At 50.7% G+C, this 23339-nt stretch overlaps 1 protein-coding gene across 1 annotated transcript in view; it reads left to right on the top strand.

Moving 5' to 3' along the window:
* The first annotated feature begins 5857 nt into the window (after window positions 1–5857).
* TSHZ3 (teashirt zinc finger homeobox 3) overlaps window positions 5858–23339 on the top strand; it is a 69942-nt gene continuing 52460 nt past the window's right edge. The window contains exon 1 of the mRNA XM_024979025.2: window positions 5858–5980. Within this exon, the coding sequence (XP_024834793.1) occupies window positions 5941–5980 (40 nt within the window). The 5' untranslated portion in view covers window positions 5858–5940. The remainder of the gene's footprint in view (window positions 5981–23339) is intronic.

Below are 23339 nucleotides of genomic sequence, written 5' to 3'. Positions count from 1 at the left end.
GCCAGGGAAGATCAAAGGTGCTTTTTGCCTTTGAGTCGGGTGGTCCTGGTGGGATTGCCAGACCTGCAGAGAGCAGAGTTGCAAAGTTGGGCCAGACCTCTGTGTTGGAAACACAGAAATTTACCAAGTAGGAAGCCCGCTCTGGGGAGGAAGGGTTGATAGCCTGTGTACCCAAGTGTTTGGGGAGTGGGATGGCGGGGACTGGGGAGATTCACATTCTCAGCACCAATTCTTGGGCCAAGAGAAGTCTCCTACTTTTCTTCCAGGAGTGCCTTGCCCCGCCCCCAGCTCCCATCCCTGGGAGCCTGAAGTAGCTCCCCCGAGGCCCCACAGAAGTGGCATTAATATACCGCTCCGATTTTCCAAGGTTTATTTCACGTCAAAACTGTAAAAGTTCTTGGGAGAATTTACAGACAAAACATCTGGTTCGTTAAAACAAAGCTACCGGAAAAAGAGAAACAAACTTCGCTGCTGTATAAATGCACTTTTAGCAAACAATTTACCGCCTGGCTAGGGCCTGGCCCCAGGGTCCGAATTCTTCCCGCCACGACAGGGGCTGAGGTCCTGGGCCCAATCCCTGGCTGAGGTATGCAGGTGGTGGCAGTCCGCCTCTCAGCACCCAGGGTATCTCCTCCTGCCTAGCCCAGGTTGTGGTGACAAGGAATGTCAAAGGGTCCAGACCAGAGCGCCGACGTTCCAGGCGGGCGACGGCTGGAGAGCCCTCGCTGCCGCCTCGTCCCGCAGGCACTGGGCTCCCCAAGGGCCCACCGGCGGGCCAGATGCCCTCACACCTTGACATGGGGTGTAGTCTCCCAGAGGGCGTTGTCCCTGCGGGCTGCCCGCGCCTCCTCCAGACAACCCTTCTCTAAGGTCTATGTTTAGACCCCTGGGTCCCAAGCCCGCCCTGGCTACCCGGCCTGGATAGCCAGCTGCAAGGATGCCTTCTTTGCGGAGGTCTTTTTCCTTCTGGCCATCCCAAATGGGGACACACTTAATTCAGCCTGGTTTGGGACCGGCGGGCTGTCACTCAGCACTCAACCGCACCTTGAAGACAACCTCGGCTGCCTCCAGGCGGTGGCCCGCCTGCTCCTTCCCCAGCGCGAACTTCCTGACTCCTCGCGCCGCCCGCCGCGGTCAGGATCCTCGCCCCTCCACCGCACACTTGTTTCGAATCACACGCCTGCGTACTTCTCCCCTTTCCGACTTCTCCCGGCTAGGCTCGGGTTAGCCAAGGACAAAAGCGCTCCCGGGATGGGAGAGACCCGCTCAGGTAGGCCCGGCACTGCCGCCTGGGGTCCGTGAGTTCCGGGAGCTGGAGTCGGGCTTCTAACCCTTTGACCTGAAGGAAAGGCTGTTGGGACCATTTGAAGTGAACAGGGCTCCGAATCCCGCCGCAGAGGAGGAGCGGGGTTGCATTGCGCCCGAGGAGCAATCTTGGGAGTCAGGAGTTGTCTTCATGGCCCCTGGGAATTTGGGGGGCTCTTAACAGGGTGGTCCAGCTGATCGCAATGGGAGCCGCCAGTTTCCCCTACAGGCGGTTGCCACCGGACATTTTGGTATCTCCCCACTGTCCCTCAGCCCCCTTCTCCTTTTATTTTTAGGGGTGTAAAAAATTATTCTCAGAAACACGGCACTTCCCAGAGGGGGCCACTTTTTGCGTGACTCACGCGGCTAAGTAGTTACCAGGTGCTTCTGCAGGGCAGAACCGTATTGTGGCTTTTCAAAGGAAAGGTCTCTGCAACTCTTCAGAGTAGGGTACAAAGATTTCTGCACAGTGTGCCTTCTACAGAATTCTAGGTCCTCTGCCAGGCGCGGGCTTTTCCGCCCTCTAGTCTAGCGTGGAAATGATTCAGCTGCTGGATGCGGTGCGCGAAGCCGGCACCCTAGAGCGCGGACCGTCCTTCCCAAGGAAGGAGCCCCAGCTAGCGCCGCCTCAGCGGTCTCTGGCCTCCTCCTGAACCGCGCAGGCCTGGGAGCATGCCTGAAACCGGTTTCTGTATCCCTCCGAACTCGGGAATCGCGGAACCATGAGACGCGCAGGTTTGACCCGCGTGTGTAGTCGACTCGGAGGGACCGAACTCACCAGGCACCGGACAGATATATTTTCAGTAGTAATAACACAAATATATCAGGGGAAGTGCCAGGGACAGCCGCCCCACAGATGTCCCAGGAGGAGATTCTACGTACACTCTTCCTCTTAAGTTCTTGGGAGGACATGAAAGGCCCCTGGCCCGGCCAGATTGATCCTATGATCAGGGACATATGTGAAGGTGTCTGTCTTCTGGATCTTGGGTTAGGGGACGATAGGGAAAAGCAAGAAGCAGAAGCAGGGGAGCAGGCCACCACCGTCCGGGGTCAGCACTCTTGGGGAATGGTCGGCAACTCCCTGCAAAGCACTGGCTTCTCCAACTTATGACCCCGTTCTCTCTCCCTCTGTAAATAACATGTGAATTACAGACATACTGCCACCCAGAAACTATTTCTCCCTAAATCGAGCTCATAGTTCTCACTCGAATCCATGAGAACCCATGGATCCCTCCTCTTTCTTCCCTTCTTGTCTCCTCACTGTCAGGCCATGGTACCAAGCAGCCAGGCGGGGCCTGGCAAACTTGTAGATTGAGACCTTTTGGCTAACACCTGCCTGGCGACCGCGACACCCTTGGACTCGGCCAAGCTGAAGATTTAAGCCACGGAGCTGAGGTAGCTTCCAGGTCTATATCGTGCTTGCTGCGGATTTGGGAAACCTACCTCCCTTCTTTCCTATGCCACACCCAGTCCACAGAAAAGGGGCAGAGAACTTGGCAGAATGCAAGGGCTTGGTTGACACTGTTCCCCTGCACCTGTCCCATCCCTAGAATGGCCTGCAAAACTAATCATGTTTAGAGATCCCGATATTAAACTGGGTAGGTGTAGCTAAAAGATCCCCGTAGAGATCAGGGTTCCAAGCTGTGCCAAGCCGGACCGGAACCTTGTTTTCGTGCCCCGGCAAAGTAGCGCGGTCGCAATATGCACCCCGCATAGCCCGTGTTGTGCGTGACGGGCTGTCGCGGCGATGTGCAGCTCATTGACACTGATGGATGCGCCAATGGTTGGACGGACAGATGTTGGGGCGGATCGCACTGCGCGCAGTGCCTGAGCGGGGGAGGGCGAGGCAGCGATCGGGCGGTGGCTGCGGGCTACGCTGAGACCGGAGCTCAGGCCACGGCCGACAGGGGGAGAGGGCGGAGGGAACTGAGATTTGGAAAGCTGCGCCGGGAAGGAGAGGAGGAGGGGGAGCACGAGCCAGGGCGAAAGTCTCAGCCTTCCGTGCACGGTGCTCAGTGCTGTGCACTCGCTACAACCCGTGGACCCAAGCGGGCGCTCGGCGTGTGGAAGGTGAGTCAGGGCGGCAGGAGGTGACCTCCCGCGGCGCCTACTCTCCTTCAGGCAAGTGGTGATCAGTGCCGCAACCAGAATCCTAGAATCCTGAGGCCGCGGGCGGCGTCTGCCAACTCACCGTTTTCTCCTTCGCAAGAAGCGTTTCACGCCCCACGGCCGCGTCTCCCGGGCCTGGAGGGGCAGTTGCTCTGGCCTCTGCGGCCGCAGGCACCAACTCCGCGCCACGCGCCCGCCCCACGCACGAGGCCAGCCCGGGGCCCAGCTGCAGCTAGACTCCAACTCCCCGCAACCGCCCAGGGTCCGCATCCCGCAACTCCGTGCGCTCCTGCGCACGCCAAGGCGCAGGAGGCGGCTTTATAGCCCCGGAGGACGGCGGCAGCACATCTGCATTCAGGGAGGCGTCTGGACCGAGCCCAAGCCCGCAGGCTGGGGGCGAGCGGAGACTTTTGATCTTACCGTCAGGGTGAGATCGAGGTCTCCTGGTCTAAAAGAAAAGAAAGTATGCCTGTGAACTTTTAAAACAAACTTGCAAAAAACAATCACAAGGAAAAAATAAAGAGAAGAGGGGGCAGAAGAAGAGAGGAAAGAGACTAAAAAAGAAACATAAGGGGGGGGGGGTGGTAGGGAAAGACGGGAGAAGGCCGGGGTTTGCAGCTCCCAGAGCGCTCAGGCAGTCAGTCCCAGGGCGCGGGGCTTCGGCCCTCGCCCGGACTCTCGCACGCGGCTCACAGGGTACTCCCAGGGCCCCAGCGGCGCGCCCAGAAGCAGCACCGCCTAAGGGTCCGTGGGTCTGGCGGCCGCCCCCGCACTCCCGCCACCGCCGCCCGGCAGCGCCCGGAGCCAGCCCCGCCGCTGCCGCCCCATTCCCGGCCCAAGAGCTGGCCCAGGGAGACGCAATCGAGCCCGCAGCGCATCGATGCGCCGCCGCCCGCGCCGCTCCGGCTCCGGCTCCCGCTCAGCCGCCGCTGCCCTGGGGTCGTCCCATTGAGCTCCGGCCCACCCGCGCCCTCGCGGCCGCCAGTAAGTGAGCCCTCTTTGCCCCGCTGCCAACTCAGCCCTGCCAGCTCCTCCTCTCCACGATCCGCCGGGCTGGCCCGAGCCTCGGCGACCCCAATCACCCAATCAATAATCAATTCTTTTTGCCCAATACTGCCAGAAGGCCAGGCACTGGGCGCGGTAGCCCCTCTCGGGGCGCCCCGGAGCGGGGGATGGGCTTGAGAGTCTGAGCTCCTGCCCCCGCCCCCGTCCCGCCCTCAGATCTGCCAGAGCCCGTGGTTGGGGGCGCGGTCCGGCGCCTAGGGGGCGAGGGACGGGGTGGAGGTACCGTGATCTTCCCAGTCTGGAGAGGAAACTTAAGAGGCACCCCCTCCCTCGCCCACCCCCGGGACGGGCCCGGGAAAGTTTGCCCGGGAAAAAAAAAAAAAAATTGGGGGAAGTGGCGGCGGCGGGTCCCGGGGGAGGAGCTCGGGAGGCGCGCGGGGTCTGAGAGCAGCCCCCACCCGCTCCAACCCGCGCCCGCCTCCTCCCCCGAGGGCGCCGGCGCCCGCCCGCGGGCCCTGGCATCCCCGGGGTGCGCGGGCCCAGGCCCGGGGTCTGAGCTGGGGGCTTTGGACGCGGCATGTGGAAAGGAGTACGGCCCGGGAGTGGCAGCGGGGGATAGCCAGGGGGCGAGGCCGGGTGGGGAAGAGGGGCAGGCGGGAGTAGCTAGTGCCCCGGGACAGGCTCGGCCGAGCCGGCGCCGCGCCCCTGCGTGCGCGCAAGGGGCGGAGGCGGAGGGGCGGCACCCCCTCCCAGGACTGGGCGGGGGTCCTAGACAGGCTCGGGGCGGGGAGTGGGGGCGCGGCGCCCCCGCGGGCGGGCGAGTGACACGATCATCTCCTTTTCCTTTAAGCTTGCCTGTTGCCGACGCCGCCGCTCCAGCCGCGCCGCGGGCAGAAGACTGGACCGCTGAGCCCCGGGCCGCGGCGGCGGCGGCGGCTGAGCGCCCCCACCGATGCCGTGACCCTCCTGCCCGGGGGCGGGGACCCGGGCTTCACCGGCCGGGGCCGCTCCGGTGCGCCTCCTCCCACCCCTCTGCCCGCCTTCTCCCCCCACTCCCCGCCCCCCGGCCCCGAACCCCGCGCACCTCGTCTGGGGACGGGGCGGGGGGTGGGGGGGCAGGGCTGCCGCTCCTCTCCGCCCCTCCTCCTCCGGCCTCTGGAGCGATTTGTCAAACTTCCCATTCCGCCGGCAGCGCGGTCCTCCTCCTCCTCCTCCTCCTCCTTCACCACCTCCTCCTCCTCTGCCTCCTCCTCCCCCCGCGCTCCTCCCTCCCCGCGCCTCCCTCGCCCGCCCTCCTTCTTCCCTCCGCACGTTCGGGGATCGCGGCGGAGCGCGGAGCGGGGGGGACGCGGAGAGCCGGGGCGCAGCAGCATCCTGCGGGCGGCCGCTCTCCGGGGGGGAGGCTGAGAGCCGGCCCGCCTCGCCCCCCCGCGGGCCCGCCGCCCCTCCCTCCCTCCCTCTCAGCCCGGCAGCGGCGGCGGCGGCGGCGGCGGCGGCAGTGGCAGTCGCCGGAGGAGCATCATGCCGAGGAGGAAGCAGCAGGCGCCCCGGCGCGCAGCAGGTACGAGCCGCTTCCCCTTCCTCCTCTTCTCCGCCTCCTCTTCCTCTCCTCGCCCCGCGTCTCCAGCCGGCGGCGACCCCGCTCCTTGCCCCGCTCCTTGCCCCTCTCGCTCTGGCCACGCAGAGTAACTCCGGGGCGCCGGGCTTTCTCACCGCTCTCCTGTCTGGTGCGTGCGCCCGCCTCGCGGACCGGCGCCCCCCGGACGCCCCGCTGCGCTCTGCCGCCGCCCCCCTGCTCCCCTTCCCGCTCGCACCCACTTCGGGAACCGCGCTCGCCCGCGGCGAACTGAGCGGGGCTGAGTCCTGCCTCCTCTGCTCCCCGCCTGGCCGCCGAGGGGGTGGGAAGGAGCCCTCTTCTGTCTCTTTCTGTGGGGGGCGGGCGGGGTCACCTGAGTTCCCCGGGACACCTTCTGTGTCCTCTCGCGGCCGGCCGGCGGGGGACTGCCCGGTGTCTGCCGAGCGAAAGAGAGCGAACGAGTGAGCGAGTGGGTCCCTTTGGCCACCTTACTGCTAATCCGATTGATTCTTCATTTATTGGGCCCAAACCGGGCACAGCGGTGGAAACCAGAGCGCACAGGGTCTGGGTATTGTCAGATGACTGTCAAGGCGATGTTAGATGCTGGCGTTCTCTTTACCCTGGTTTGTTTTCGCTCACCCCCACCTTCTCCTTCTACTGCTTCTCCCATCCTCATTTCCTCCTGGCACTTAGTTCTGGGACGTATCTGAGTACTTTCTTCGCCGCCCCCCACCACCCCCCCACCCCGCTCCTTTTTTTTCTCTCTCTTTTTTTTTCCCAGGAGTGTCAACTCCTGTTAAGACTGAGCCGATTTTTTTTTTTTTTTTTTTCTTTTCTGGAAAAAGCATCATTGAAAGCAAAACAAAACCCACACACATAACATTATTTTGCAATAATGTCAGTTGGGGGCATGTTGCTTGGAAGAAGGGTTTCTGGCCCTTTGCCACCCTTGATTTGATGACTGATTGATCGCCCGTCATGCTGCTGCCTTTGATCTATTCATTCCCAATAAACATCAATAAATCACTCGAAATGGTGAGGCCAAGCTCTGTGACGTCACTCGGGCCCTGTCAGTGCAACTTCTGGGATTTGGGGCGGACTGCTGAGAGGACCACATATGGACGGGATGTATTTTGATATGAGTAACACTCAGATGTGCAGAGGTTCAGATGCTGCCTGAAGGGGAGGGTTGAGTGGAGGTTCATTTCTTTTTTTCTTCTCTTCCTTTCTTTTCTGTTCTTTTTGTGGAAGAAGGGAGGACAGGGAGCAGGGTCAGGGCTTTGCCTGGCGCCCTTCTGGGATGAAGGCACTGTAACCATGCCACCGGTGAGTGCCTGTAGTGGCAGTGGGAATGATGGTGGTGGTCACTTCCATGGCTTCAGCGGGCATTGCCAGTGGAGCTCACACACTGGCTGCACTCTGAACTTGAGTCTTCTCACACAGGGTCACAGAGAGAGAACGCTGTTCTTTCTTCTCCCAGAAATGTACTGACCTGTTAGTGTCCAAAAGAAATTGTTGAAGAAAACAGACTTGGTTTGGGGCATATGTTGCCGATTTTGCTCTCTCCTCAGAGTTACCCAAATTTACAAAGTTTGAAAATCACAGTCGTGGTTGTAGGGAGGGTGCCACCTCTCAAGTCACCTTCTGGCTGGTGCTTTTTTGCCCATCCCATCTTCTACTTTAAATTCCAAGCTCAAGCAATGAGCTTATCTACTCAAAATAAACTCTCAAAGTTTGGAGGACTCCTTTACAAAGTTGGACAGTAGGAGTGTCTTGGGCTGCTTCCAGTCTTTGAAATTTTTTTTTTCCTTTCCTTTTTGGATGTACATTTGAAGGTATCTCTCTGCCTCAATCAAATGAACCATATGTGATCACATCTTTACATTTGGTTTAGAGCCCTCTCCGCCGTTGCTTCATCTTTCTCTTCCACCTTGCCAATCTGAGACTCGTATTTGATAACTTTCTGCTAAAAATATTAGAGGAGGAGGAGGAAGTATGCTGTTGGTTTTATTTTTTTTTAAAGCAACCTGTTCACTAACCTTTTTGCACCTTTAAAAAATGCCAGCCAGGAAATCTCAGGTCAGTTAAGAAATGTTCATTATATAAAAACTTGACTGCAGGACTAATAGGAGCTGGAAGAATGGTTTTGCTCTATCAAAATGACCCGTCAAAACGACTTTGTTTCATATTTGATTTAATTGTCTCTCTCCTGACAGGCACATTCATCAATAGCTTAATGGTCAATCAGAAGTTGGCAGCGTGAGTGCTTTTTTTCTTTCCCATACCCTGGTTTTGGATTTACTTTATCAGAATGCCTCTGCCTAATGGACGTGTGGAGGAGGGGGTGGGGAATGTCTGAAGGGCTACTTATTTAAGAGTGGAGGAATAAAAAAAAAAAAAAAACCTTCCACATCCAGGCTGGTGATAAGTATACACAGGCCAGTATGTGTGCTGTGTGAGTTTGTTTGTTTGTTTGTTTGGATGGGCAAAAAACTTCCCATTTTTCTTTTCTTTTTTTCCTCCTTTTTCAGTTCTCACAGCTGCAAGTTATAAGGTTCATGCCTGCTTTTGTGGCATACTGGGAGTGATGACAAATTGATTGCTTTGTACTGATAGAGAAAGAGAGTGGGAAAAAGAAAGATGTCTGCTGATTGGTAACTGGAAATCCAGTCCCAGCAACCTTGAGAAGACTCAAGAATTTTTTTCCCCCTCCAAACTGAAAGGTCCGCTCAGCCATAAAAAAAGAAAAGTTGTTTTGCCAGCTTCATTAGTGTTCACCTAATTAGCTGTAAACCTGATGGATTTCTGACAGCTTTAATGATTGGAGATGACAAGCTCGACGCAGTGTCATCCCGCAGAATTAGGTTTGCAGCTAGTTTGATGTAATCAAGTTGATATTACACAGTCCTGGCTGCCTTTAGTTGTGCATTAACTCAATTTTCTGCTGCAGGTGACAAATGGGCTTTGGTACCTGGATAATCATGTCATAGGAATTAGGGCCCTTTTAATGGTCTGGGGTAGAATAACAACCACAAAGGGCTGAGAGCTGGGGAGAGTGTGCAGACGTAGCACACAGGTGCACAGTTTTTACATCTAGGCCAAATGTAGCGCTGCTCTCCAGAAGGCCAAGGCAGGCTCCAAGAATCCCTGAAAAGACGTATTTCTGCACTTCAGGATTTTCTCTTTTTGATAGAAATTATGCATGGCTGAGTGTCTTTTCTCAAAGGGAAGAGAGAAATTTCTTCACCTGCCAAGGAGAAACCTGGGCAGGAGTTTCCTTTCTCCAGGCGTGTAATTTCAAAGGGCTATACGTTTGTGCTGGACAAATGTCGTTACCCGTAGAAGCTCAGAGAGCAGCGGGGTGACAGAGGCCAGTGTCCTTCAGGTAAAACGACCATTTTGTCTCTCTCCTACGCGTAATGTTTGTTTTTCAGTAAGTATGTTTTTTGAAAATAGCAGAAAAGAAGTTCAAGCAATACTTAATAGCAGATCTCGTTCTATTCTTATTTGTTCTCTGAAAGGAAGTGTAAAATCTTAATAAGCCCTTGCCTAAACTCCTCCCGCCCCTGGCCAAAAAAAAAAAAAAAAAAAGGAAAGAAAATCCAACAAACAACAACAACTTGTCATTGACCTTTTGAGTCTTATTTGGTGAAAGAGAAAAACCGTCCAAGGAGTTCTTAGGCAGTTGTATTGCAAAGGTAAACCTTCAAGCGTCTTGACTTTTGGCAAAGTGGTTTGGACCCCTTAGGACCTGCTGGAGTAACAAATCACTGCGGGTCCCCAAGGAATAGGTTGAGCTTGTGGTGGCGGGGCCTGGAGGTTTTACTTTGTGGGTAGACATGGACAAACTAGAAGATGGCACACGTGGCGAGGCCCACGTACCACCATCCTAACCTTCCTAAGTCTCGTCCACATATCAGGCAGCTCCGGAGAGGAGCTTTTCCCTCTTGGAAGCACATGGATCATTCAGGAAGGCATTTCGGCCTCAGCTTTGGGAATTCATTTGCTCTCAAAACCTGCCACACATCTCTCCTTTGGATAGACATTCTACCCGGTAGCAAGGTGACAAAATGACTGTTTTTGGTCACTCTGTGATTCTCCCTCCCCCCTTTTCCTACAAAACGAAAGGAACAATGTAAATTTTAAAAAAGAGAAACTGAGAAGCTGGAGGAGAGAAACAAAGAGGGCAGGAGCCAAGGCCATTCCCCTGGACGTCCACGTAGGGGAGAGAAGCTTCCAGAATTGGCTGCTGTGCCCCCATTATCTTGACAACTGTCAGTTAGAGCTTCAGTGCTCTCCAGGGCCAGCCTTGATTGTGAGCGGCTGATGTTGTCATTTTGTTCTCGGTTTTGCCTTGAGCGCGCTCATAAGCAGGAGCCAGGTAGTCAATAACTGATGTATCAGCAGTTATTCCCCAAATTGCCTCACAAGTCTGCGTTTTCCCTCTTTTTTTAAACTAAAGATTGTTTTGTAAAGTGATTAGAATGAAAGGTGACTGCTCAGGGCCAGGGGAAATGCCGTGAAACCCAGGTGAGTTCCCAGAATGAAAACCCCTGGTTCCCCGCCCTCCACTTCTGGGATTCTGGAAGGGGAAGGATCAGCTTCTGGAGGGCAACGTGGCATCTTTCCTTTTTCCTGGCATCTGGCAGAGCCAGGCTGGGGCTAGGGCTGCAGATGCAAGCAGGGAAGGAGCAGGGAGAGGATGGGAGTCCTGGTTCGGGTGGGTGCCCCACAGCCATCTTTAATAACAGGAGCAGGCCAGTTAGCCGAGCACAGTTTGTGAGGCTTTCCTGCTGGCCCATTTTTATTCCTGCCTATCACTGGACAAACTATAAAAATAGCTTTAGTCTTGTAGTAAAAAAAAAAAGGTAGGGTGTGTGTCTACTTTCTGTGTTTGTCTGCATCCAGCCCAGGTTGGGAGGCCTTTCAGAGAAGCTGTTTTGTAACACCCCTGGAACCTCACCCCGTAGCCTGTAGGGAAACAGGACAGAACATAGCGGTGGTATCACGCTGGACCTTCTCAGGTGTTCAGTGTGTGTATGTGTTCTAGTTATGTTCCAAATTGCGGTTTCTCTGTCTAAAGTTAAAAAATGAAAGGTGAATACAATATATTGTATTTGGTAACAATGATATGGACTGGTACATCGAGACAGATAATGTGCACTTGTAATTAGACTCAATAGACAGGCAGTCATTTTTAAATTCTTTTGACACATGCATAAAATAGTCATATAATAAGATAAGATGACAATTTTATGTTAGGTTGATAAAGTGTCCTGATACATGCATTTAAATGTCTGTAAGCCTTAAAAAAAAATTCAGACAGATTAATTCTAGTTTCCAGTATTTGCAGTTAGTCATTAAATTAATTTTCAAATCCTACTAAACAATGGCTATGAATATGTTTTTTTTCCTGTCTTTCTTGAGTCTTATACCTGATTGTAAGGAATGGATACATAGATTTGGTAGCTTTCTCTTAATTTTTCAACATTTGTAAACATTTATGTTAGACATGGGTGTAAAAATTCAGGTTACTGTTTGTGACTAGAAACATGCTATGCAGTTTTAGAAGCTGAGAAAAAACACCAGTAATAGAACATAATCTTCTTATGACCACTTGCCTGAACAACTGTCATACTCCACATTTAGGAATCTTTATTAGAAAGATTACATAGTGTCCTTGACCAAATATTGAATATTTTATAAGCCCCATTTAAAAAAGAAGACATTTTGAGCACATACACTTGATTTGATCAGCACTTAGATTCTTGGGCTTAGTTACTTTCAATTTTGTAAATTATTTTAGTATTTCAACAAAAGTGGCCCGAGAGACATATGGGGCAGGGGGAGCATTTCTCTAAAGGTCACGTTACCTGGACTTTTTGACCCTCTCCTTACCTTATTTTCTCAAGTGTGCTAAGGTGTGGCTCTTGAAGAATAATTTAAATTTGTTTGGGCTTAATGATAAATTATTAATTCATACTGTCAGGACACATGTTATTAATTATGACTGTGTTTTCTTCATCCAGAACAGCTGTTGGGGAAACAGTGTAAGTTCAGATTGTCTTCGAGGGTTGGGAGCCAAAGCAAGGAACTTACCAACTCCTTGTCATCATCTTCCTGATTCCCTTGCTTTGGGAATAAAGGATTGCAGGGGGCGGAGTGAATCGGGGAGAGAAACTACTAATTCTGGGCCAAGATGGGTGCTAACAAATGCTCATTCATGTACCTTTTTAGAGAGCAAGCCTAACTGCCAATGCTCGGAGTCCAGGTGGGCTTCTCGGTGGTACCTGCTGCCTTCCCCAGTCTGGTTTCCATTCCACCAGTGTCTCTTGTTTTCGTCTTTCTCTTGGGTAGACCAGAAGGTCAGGTTTGCAAGTTTATAGTAGCAGAAAACAAACTACTCTGAAAGCTTGTCTGTCCCCCAAACTGGAACCCATCCCTTGGAGAGTAAAGGGCTGTTTGGTAATATACATGAAATGACTCCAATTCATTTACTTTTGATTTTCTATCCCCATCATTAAATCTAGTCCTATGTATTCAGTTTCCTCTGAGTTCTTTGAGAAATGCATGTTGCATAAAATAGGCAATTTTTAATGAACAATTTAATGTAAATGGGTTTTGAATTTAAATTAATATTAATGAAGCCTTGAGTGAATTTATTTTGCATACGTAAAGACTTGTAAGTCTTTTACCCATGTGCTTTCTCCTTTATGTAGTAACACTGGTTGGGTGGATTAACCAGCACCTTTTAAAGATTTATACTTAAAAAATGAAATTGATTTTACATGTCCAATAGCACCAACATATCATTAGGCAAAAGCGTTACTTAATTTAAAGAAAATATACCTCATTTTCCAATTAAAACTCTCCCTCTCCATCGTCCTGAAAGCTGCTGTTGGTTTGGCATTGCTGCCGGGGAAAATACACACCAACAATAGTTAGTTACTACAATCAAGATGTTTTCTTTCTTTGCCTTACCTCTAATGCATTATGTATCCCAGGATGATGGGAAGTTCTGTAATTAATTCTGTTAGATGTAATTGCTATAATCACTTTGATGTTACACATAATAAAGGTAATATGGTAAGCACATAAAAAATATAAACACCTTATTGTAACACTCCTGCTAAAATTCCTTCTCGTCAAGTCTGGTTTATAGACAAGTGTTCTCAACTCTTCTCGGTCATAGGTGACAATTTATCTGAGATGTGTTCATTGATATTCCAAAGGAAAGTCAGTGATTGGAGAGGATGGGCCTTGGCTTGAAGGGGTCTCCAGGCTGATTGCCTAGGAATCTTAATTCCCCTTTCCTTAAAGATGTGGCTAATGAAGAAAAGGTAACCATTAACTTCTGGAGAGGTGAGAGGTAAACAGTTAGGAGGGCCTATGGAATGAAGTAAGAGATGTAGGAATGGAAGAAGAGCTCAGAGAAGAGTGATGGTAGAGATTTCAGATCAGAGGAGATGTTGTGCTATAGCTTTTCTTATCCTCATGGTGTGGGATTATGGGAAGTGCCATGCGTTTGTGTGTGTGTGTGTGTGTGTGTGTGTGTCTGAGAGAGAGAGAATATAGGAGCATGTGCTTATGGGTAACAAGAAAAAGCCACCTTTATGTAACAGTGCAATAAAGGAAATTAGCACAGAATACATGCTTTATTATTATTACTATTGCTACTGTTAGACACCTTTCATGGGGCATCTGAGGACTGTGCCTGACTGTTGCACATCCCACCACAGAGTTGGCCAACGTTGCCTGTTGGACCGAAACATGTGATCTTTTGACATTTCCACTCCCCACCACACACACATACACACACATATCTGTGTACCTACCCTGGATCAAGCCACCATAGGGCATAAGTTTGCCTGAGACTCTGAGCACACAGTTCTTGTGGAATGTTTCCAAACACAAGCGAATTGTTCTTGCAGAAGGTGGAGGATGTGGTGGGAGAGGAACCCTGTTATTTAATTTTCCCCCTATGGATAACCTGGAGTCACCCTAGCAGGGACATTTGACCCCATCATCAGCTGCGCTCTGTCCTGCGTGCTACAAAGGTCAAGAGGTGTCCTGCCCCGATGTTGGCCTGACGGCTTGAATGTGAATTCTCTGCTTTTATATTTTGTTTTTCGGTGTGTTGTAAGAGACCAAGTCTGTAAATCAGCATACGCAGAAATAAAATAAGCCAGAGTGGATGTGTGAGAAGCGGATCCTCTTCTTCTCTGGAGGAAGAGAAAGGTGTTTGCAGACGGCGCTGAGATTCATTGACAGCAGTGGTTCCCTAGCCTGTGCCCAAGGCCTGGGGAGCGGGTCTGGCCCTTGCTTTCTCGGGCTGGCTGGCTGCAGACCAGGCAGGGAAGTGGGGGTGCTGCAGAATGCCGCTGGGCAGGGCCTGTCTCCTGGGCATCGGGCCTAGCATCCCGGCCTGCCAAGGTGAGCAGGGGCCGAGGACCGGGTCTGGGGTCCCAGCGTGGACCTGGGCTGCAGTGGGCCAGCCATCAGCTCTCCTGCGGTGACTCCCGGCTGGTTTTGATGGCGAGGATGATAAAAGGTCTGAGAACTCCATAGGCCCCTGTAATCAGGGCCAGCGCTGACATCCTTCTCAAGTTTGACAGCTTCTTCCTTTTCTCTCCTCACCGCCAAGCCTTTCTCAACCGAATTTCCCCGCCCTCCCCTCCCTCCCTCCCTGCCCGCCGCCCACCCCTTCCCTCCCTCTCCTCCTTTCTGTGTGTGTCTCTCTTGTTTCATGTTCTTGATCAGCCTCAGATGCCGGGAATTATTTTTTTTCGGGCGGGAGGGGGAGTGTTGCTTTAGGTTTGTGGGTTGGGCAGGTGTGAGAGGAAGTCTGTGTGTTTTTTTTTTTTTTTTTTTGTACTGTAGGCCTGTTGCTAATTAATGTTCCTCCATAAGATTCTGTCGGAGTTGAGTAATGTTTTTGATCTTTATGCCTGATAACTGCATACTTAATGAGATTTCAAAGCTGTGAGTGCAGCTCCCTACAATTATTGACAGATGCCTTTTCTTTGCCATTGGGTTCAGCTTCATAAATCCTCTTGCCGTAATGAGGTTCAGCAGCGCCACCCTGGCAGTGAGCTAATGAAAGGGGGGAGGGCGAAGCGGCTCTGGGCTGTCTGACACATTTTTTTCCTTTAAAATTTACTATGCAGATGTCAAGCTGCGGACGATTACTTCAAACATGCTAATTTTTATCTTGCTTTTGTGTCAGCCCTTTGCCATGAAAAAATAAATAAATAAAAGGACTAACCTTACTCCGCTTCATTTCTTTTCCCTTTTTTTTTTTCCCCAAAGTCACATTTTTTAATAACCCGTGGTGTGTGACTGCTGGGGACTTTGACACGCGCGTGGCCTTTTGCAGGTATCCAGTGGCAGAAGCGTTTTTTTTTTTTTTCTTCCCTTGCCATCGGAAGGGCAGGGGGAGGATAAAGTGTGATTTCCCCAGGCCTCCCATCAGCCTGCCCTAAGTATGCACTTGAAACGTCGGAGAATTCATTTCAGAGTTCTGAAACTAGATCCCGGTGAAGAGCTGCGCCATGCCAAAGAGTCGATTTCCTTTTCAGCGGAGTCATACATCACTGACCCACCCTTCCCTCCTGACAGAATGACATATGTCATTTATCATATGGGCCCCAGCCAGACAACGGGGAGGGGAGGGAAGCCTGGTCCGTGTGATGCAGCCTCCTCGTCCTCCCACTGTACACAGTACCGCTGGCTTGCAGAGAGAGCACTGCTGATTTGGCGGAGGGAGAGGGAGGAGGGAGAAGATGCAGGGTGAGGGGAGGAGAACCTGCTTGTATGGATGGCTGGGTGTGTGGCGTGGCGGGCACGAGATTGGCAGAGGCACCGCCGAGGTTATGTTCTTTAATATTATCTGCTAAACCACACTGCTCAGCCTCTGAGGCTCTTCTGACTCCCCCCACCCCCCGCATTCCTTTTCTCTTTTTCCCCCCCTTTTAGTAGTCAAGGGGAAAAAAAAAAAGAGCAAGCAGAGCTGACAGGTATCATTCAGCCGCCCTGGCTTGTGAGGGGTGGTATAAATGAATCTCAGGGCTCCTGGCTTCACATGATTCAAACATGCGTTATTGAAGATGGATGTTCCTTAAAAAAAGATTGATGGTGGATGCCGGGCTTAGGGTGCCATTTATCATTTTGAATATTATTTAGACTTGCCGTGTAAACCTGTAACTTGAGAGTTGGACGAGCCGGGGCTGGGTAGGGGCCTGTGTGTGTGTGTGTTTCCATCGATTGGCCTTGGGTTATCATTGCTGCTGACCAGATGCAGTCCCTCCCATTTACAGTATAGAAGACACCCCCCTCCCGTAAAGGAGGGACGGTTTAATTTTGAATAATTTCCAAGGACACTGGGGAAAATGAAGTATCTGTGATTTACACTAACAGGCAACTTCTTTCTCTCTCCTTCTCTCCCTCTCTCTTCCCCGACAGAGGCAGTCATGTACGAAACATTAAAATATAAACAGAGCCGTAGTTGCCGAAGCCAGGACCCTTGTCTGATTTTTTTAAAACTCGGTGACATGCTTGAAAAAAATAAAAATCTGTATCCACAAAGCTTAGCACAATATAACTATTAAAAAAAAAAATTACCGATTGGCTTGGTTAGCTGTGTGAGAATGAAGAAACATAGACTTCCACGTCCCAGGAATATTTCAGATAAAAAATGATCTACCCCTACCCCTGCTCCCAGCAGCCTCCCCCCTTTTGTGTCTGCACTGGGTCACCCTCCGTAGGCCCCCTGCAGACCCCGCCTCCCACCCTCGCAGGACTGATGTGGACAGCTGTTTCCAGGCCCAGACGGTTAATCCCTCCTGGTTCTTTTGCACCCTGAGCTCTGCTCCAGGACACCCCCACCTACTGGAAGGACTTAGGGACGCAGGCTGGCTCTCCCAGGCCCCCAGCTGCTGGGAAGCATCAATAACCATTCCCCGTCCAGCTTTAGAGGCCTGCTGCCGGCTTCCCGGTGGAAAAAGGGAAACAGAAACTGCTGGCCTTCCTGCTCGACTCCTCCAGTAGGAGAGCCCCGATAGAGCAAATTTAATTGTCAGGCATTCTATTAAATATGTGACTTTATTTGGGTCTGCTAATTAAATTTAGGGCTTCTTGTATGACTTATCGTGTGGACATTAATTTTAAAAAATGATGGGACAGAAAGTTAGACTGGGGTCGTTTTTTATCTAAAGAAATGAGAATCGAGAATTCGTGGAAGGGCTGAATGCTCATATCTTGCTGCTTCTTAGACAAACTTTTCCCTGAGGTGTTAAAAAGCCTGCATTTCCCGTGAATAGGAAAGAAATGAGAATGTGGTGTATTCACTCACCAACTCCAGGCAACTTTGTGTGTGTGTGTGTGTCTGTTTATTTTGAAATAACTTTATTAGCAGCCTGACACTATGCACAGGCTGACTTAGGAGTCACTTTTGGTGTTGTCCAGCTGCTGCCAAAAATTGGGTGGAATCAGATATATGGCCTTTGTTGGTGTCTGGAATCACATCTGACTATAGAAAGATGATATTGTTTCTTGCCGAGACTTCAAGGAAGAAAGCAAAACTTTGATCCTCTGCCCTTGCACTTGGGCAGTGTTGGAGGTAATTGGAGTACAAGTGCCAGTTTGCAGGAACAATTGTAAACACCTTTGATACAAATGGCATCATCCCATTTTTACTGATTAGAAAAACTTTGCTATTAAGAGGTGCAAAGTCCATTTCAGGTGTAATTGGTAAGGAACTGAGTGCACTCACGGGAAGAAACCTTGTTTTGTTTTTTGTTCGCTTTTCTTCTTATCCCCTTTTCTCAGTTTTATGGCTGGAGACATGATTTATTGCAGCCATCCATCTTGGGGGCTCATCCATCACACCCGGGTTGCTAGGAGATTGTGGCAGCAGCTGTTTGCTCTGAATCAGACAGAAAAGTTGTCAATCATCAAAGGCAGGTGAATAGCATTAGAAACACGCTATTGTCAGACGGAATAATTAATCAAAGAGAGAAAAGATAATTAAAAAGATATGACCCTTGCAAGTACTTGCTCTGGGTTGCCTGGAAAAAAAAAAAGGAAAGAAAGAAAGAAAGAAAAACTGCCTGGTCTTTTCTAGACACTTAAGCAGCTGAGGGCTGATAAAATATGCACTCTGCAGTGCATAGTTTTTAATTAATTGAAAAAGGTTCAACATTCAAAGACGATGCTGGAGAAAAGTCCGATTATGAGCAGAAGTAATATTTATTGTTTGCATGAAGGGCTTGACACACAGTTCTAACTTTCTGTCACAAATCTCTGGCTTCTTAGGCTGGAGGAGTCGTGGGCTGGGGTCTTCAGGTAGCCTTCCAGTATCCTTTCTTTAAGCTCCCCTAGTCATCACGTTGGGCCATTCAGGAGAGCTTCAGACCTGAGAACTGGAGTGGAGGGCAGACTGGACCACAAGCCACTCCGCAGTTTCGGTGGGTCTAGAACAAATGAATTCCTTAGATCACAAGTTGTGTTTTTTTTTCAAGTGAAGATGGGAGACTTGCAAAGCATGCCATGAAGTCCACCTTCAGGGTCCACGGAGAAAGAGCACTGTGTCAGTTCACTCACCTGGGAACGTGCTCCAGGTCCTGAAGGGAAACTTGTAATCCATCTTGTGCGGCCCTGGGAAGCGCACTAGTGACTCACATCCTGAGTGATCACCTGGCATCACATTCTGAAAAGATCCCCACTCACAATCCAGAAATAATTTTGGGTGCCCATTTCAGTCGCAAAAATATTCATAGATTAGGAAGTTCATCCTTGCCTTTTCTGAAGCTAAAATATTCTGGAAAAATTGGAAAACGTATTAAAGACTCGATAGAAAGTGGCATATCTGGAGTTGCTTTTCAGTTAAATATGCTGCACGCCCTGAAACAGATCTACTCTTTTATTTTTGGATACTATGCTTGATTTTCACACCATTCTCCTCCCAAAGAATAGCAGGACTTCTAAAATTAGCAGGTGGAAAAAAGGCTTTGAATATTAGAATTCCTGAGAAGGAAGAAAACCACATTTTTTTTTTTTTTTTTAAGTTGGGACACCGTTTTCAGGGCACAGCACATCAGAAACTCCAGCCCTCAATGCCCCATGCCGGGCAGCACTGGGGATGCATCGCTGAGCATCCCGTGGCAGTCCCCAGGGGCTACCTCTCGCTATGTGAGGTCCACCTTCTCCCTTAGTACAGTGGGAGCCCATTAGGGGCGACGCAGCCACCACTCTGGCTTTTTGGTAAGAGAGAGACAGAGAGAGGGAAATAACTCAGATTAGAAAAATCACCTGCCTGACTGTCTGGAGCCCCTCGCAGATGCCTCACCTGGGCAGGTGGCTGGAGGAGGGTCTTGTTCAGAACTTGACCTCCCAGAGATGGATGACTTTGAGTTCAAGTTGCTGCTTGGGTCCTTGAGATGGTGTTCCTTTGATGGCCTTTTGAGCCCTCGAGTCAGGCTGGGAGTTTCCTGACCACGTAGTGGTTATCCCTTGAAGTTCAACATTTTCTTGGGCAGTGCCTGCCCTTGACCTGCAGGGGGCTGTGCTGCTGGAGGCCTGGCGATGCCAGCAGATGCCTGGTTGGGACTCGGGAGCTTGGTTAGGTAGCTTACAGAGTTCAAGGAGTCACCAGGAGACCCGCCTGTCCTCCGTGAGCTCTGGCTATTTGGAGATGGGCATTGAGTAGTCCCCTCTCATCCCTTGCAGAGAAATTCTTGTAGTTGTCATCTCCCCTTTCCAAATAACTGCTGAGAAAGCACATTGCCTAATGTCAGCCAGAGCAATTCCAAAATGTGGCGGCTCGTCAGGGAAGGGCAAAGGAAGAGAGTTCGTGCGAGTCATTTATGGTAGATTTATGAATTCACAGATAAAAAATACCAACCTTTAGGGCAGGTGAAGTCAGATTGAAATTTGCTTCCCCTTAAAAAAGGAAAACAAAACCCAGGGAGAGAATGGAAAGTCTTCAAGTTTGGAGAAGTTGGTGCACACCAGTTTTTTTCTGGAGCTGCAGCTGAGATCTAATGTCCTCTCCGGTAACCGCCCCTCCCCTCCCCCGGCATCTGTTTAAACGATGCACAAAATAAAAGAGAGACAGAGAGAAGGGGCCCAAGGAAGGGTGCGTTGCTTACTCCTTAGAGGTTTTCATTTTGTGAGTGTCCGTTTTGACCAGAATTTCAACGTCTCTGTCCCTGGATTATGGTTTCTGTGATGGGGGGAGGAACGCGCACTGTCTCTGGTGTCGCAGGCGTGTGCCAGGACTGAGCACCATGTTTGAAGTCTTTGTGATGGTGAGAAAACCCAGGACTGCACTGACCCCCACGCCAAGTTGATATTTGAGTGTTTCATCTAAGTGATACGCATTTTCCTCCGAGTTTGGTGAGACAGGGTTACCTGGAAGTCATTTTGGATTTTCCCGGGTCAGCTTGCCATAGTGTTAAGGCAGGCTCGGTCCTCATAGAATGCCACCCATGGAAAGAAAGCCCAAATTACCCAGTGGGACTCCCTGCAGGTAAAGACATTTTGAAACACTTAAAAGACCTCGGAACTGCCTAAGATGCAGTCATTACTTCTCATCCGCCCAAGGAAGAGCTTTTGAAAGGGGGTGAGGATTCCTATTTGGGAGAGAAGATGGGGTTCCCAGGGGTTTTCCTGTGGTGAAATGTTCCCCTTTCTTGACATTCTGTTTCCTGCCTTTGTTTCTGCTCTGGGCCTGGAATGAAATGGCTCTTTCATATATATTAGTGAAGACCATGCCGGGGTAATCTATGAGACTGCGATGGTGGTATTTTCTCTTGGTTTTCTGTATAAAATAGTAAGGCAGCACGAACACTCAGCTACGTGCCTGAGGTTCCTACTGGGATGGTTAGGTGAATAAGTAATAGAACAAACACGGAGTCAGCTGGGCAAAGGAAAATAAATAAAATAACAGCGTGTTCTTGGTTCTGAGAGCCCTGCCACACGAGCTTGTTCAGATCAGGTCCTGGAGCTTCAGACTCTCTGATGAAATGGGGAGGGCGGGGGGAGAAGGGTATTATTTGGAAACACATGTACTCATTCCTTGTGAAAGAAGTGAAGTATTTAACATTTCTCCAAGGAAAACATCTTTCATTACTTGACGTGTTCTGTGGTAATGATTTTTCAGTTCAACAAACAAGTACTTATTAGCGTTCGCACGGGAACCTAGCTGAGGTGGATGGCGGGGCCATTTTTAACGGGAACTCGGCAGCCAGGGTTAAAGGGAGTCTGGCCGGTCACTGGTGGCCCTGGTGCCGGGACCCAGGTCTGCTCCAGACTTCTCAGAGCCCGTGCCTCTGGCCTGTGGGCTCAAGCTGGCAAGAATCAACAAAGTTGCTTCTTCGGCTTTTTGCAAACAGGACATTTGACTTTCTGGTATGAACTTGATGATTCCACATGGGTTGGCCTGGAGAGATGGCACGCTCACATGCCAGGAGTTTGGCTGAGGATTTGATGGTTAAATGGATTGTTTTGGTTAAAAATGATACAGAGGGAGGGGAAGCGGTGAGGTGTGTGGGTGCAGGGCAAGGGGGGCGACTTCCTCTCCTGACCCCACCCTATGCACCTCTCCTTGCTTGAGCAGCTGTGGACTCTGCTGCCCACGGTTAAATCCTCCTGATTCCAGGTGGCCCTGGGGGCAGCTGTTAGGGCTCTCAGCTCTCTCTCTGTGGGCGTGGAGCCTTATCTTTAAGGCTTATTTGTCCCCAGTTCCTAGGGACCCTTGAGCATGACCTTCACCCCTGGTTTATTTTGCCCATCTTTTCTCCTACTAGATAAGAGTGTCATCCAGTCCAGTTGCAATCCTGGCCCACAATGGCGTTTTTTCTGCTTTACCTGCCATTCATATTTTGGTGTCCATGAAATTAGACATAGTGTGAGCTGCGGCACTTTTTCATAATCCCAGTAAACATTTTCCTTGAAACTGGAGCCCCCCACCAAACTGAGAATGAGTATTGATGGGTGATGGCTTTGTGCAGATTTCATTTTTGGTTCAGTTCCCAAATCCAGCTGATAATCTCAGTGTGTCAGCCCCAAATCACATCTGATTACGGGTCATCTGCCCTCATCGCCCCCAAAAGCGTGATCTCAGCTTACATCCCAGGAGGACGTTTTTCTCCGCAAGTGAGAATCCTCTCTTGCTCTCAGATGGCACTTACTCGGTGGCTTCCTTCTGCCTTGTCAGTGTGGGGAATGTAGCGGTTAACACTGTTTATACATTCCAGGAGTATTAAGCAGTTAGGTTACTGGAACTGTGGCAGAGCTTGTGGGAGCAGCATTCTGGGCTGTGCCTCTGTCATCAATTACTGAGCATTTCATGAAATTCCAGATGTAATAATAAAGTTTATGACGATTATATTGTCAGGAGGTACAGAGCACACACCTCATTGACAACTGAAGAAACAGGTTGAGCCAGCAGTTAGACGGTGATGTTAGCACACGACAAAGGGTCTTTCAGGAAACATAATTTGTCCCTCCCGCAAGCAATCGTATGCATTTTTGTGAATGGAAGCATGCGTTTTGGAGCCCCAGCTACTGTAGGAAAAGGGAGAGAGTAGGAAGGGGATGCCCTTGGCTGTACGGAGCAAGTACAGCCTACCTTGTGGTCGCCCTGGCCCAGAAGGAACTGTGCTGAGGAGGTGGCCTCTGCTGTTGGGGAAGCAGGCATGGCAGAGACTCAGCCACTCTGCCCAGAAAGAGCCTCCCTTCCCATGGAAGTGCAGGGTGCCCTGGTGAGGAAATAGAAAAATGGATGTTCTATTAAAATCAATAGACTGTCACGGCCTGACCGGATAGCACAGACACTCCAGTAGGTGGCAATTGGTGGACACGCGGTGCCAGGGCCCTTGGCCGCAGTGAGACAGCGCCTGCCTTGCTTCCTGCAACTGTGTGCAGTTTCCTCTCCCTGTGCATCCATGACATTTCCAGAAAATTCGTCTTTACCAGAGGGTTTCACTTCCCTGTGCTACGGCAGAGCACGGCGAGCAGAGTAGAGCAGCGGTCAGGAAGTTTCCTGGCAGGTCGTAGCCTGGTCCAATGGAAATTAGGATTGCTGTGATCGTTTGGGTGTTTGTATAAAGGCAGATGAATTTTTAAAAAACAATTCATGGCAGACACAAAATATCTGTGACAAAGACAAAAGCGATAAATATAAGCTATTGCATGCTATGAGAGAAAATTAATGCACTTCTTTTAATTCATCAACGAACCAAAAAAATTCTTCTAGACATGTCCTTCCTTACAGGCACATTTCCTGTAGTTCCAGTATAGGTGAGCCCATGAAGGCTGGGCATTGCCCTGTGCAAATTTCCTG

The sequence above is a fragment of the Bos taurus genome, chromosome 18, assembly GCF_002263795.3.
Source record: "Bos taurus isolate L1 Dominette 01449 registration number 42190680 breed Hereford chromosome 18, ARS-UCD2.0, whole genome shotgun sequence".
In the NCBI taxonomy this organism is placed as follows: Eukaryota; Metazoa; Chordata; class Mammalia; order Artiodactyla; family Bovidae; genus Bos; species Bos taurus.
Note: the sequence above shows the minus strand (reverse complement) of the source record. Positions and strands in the feature narration are given on the sequence as shown.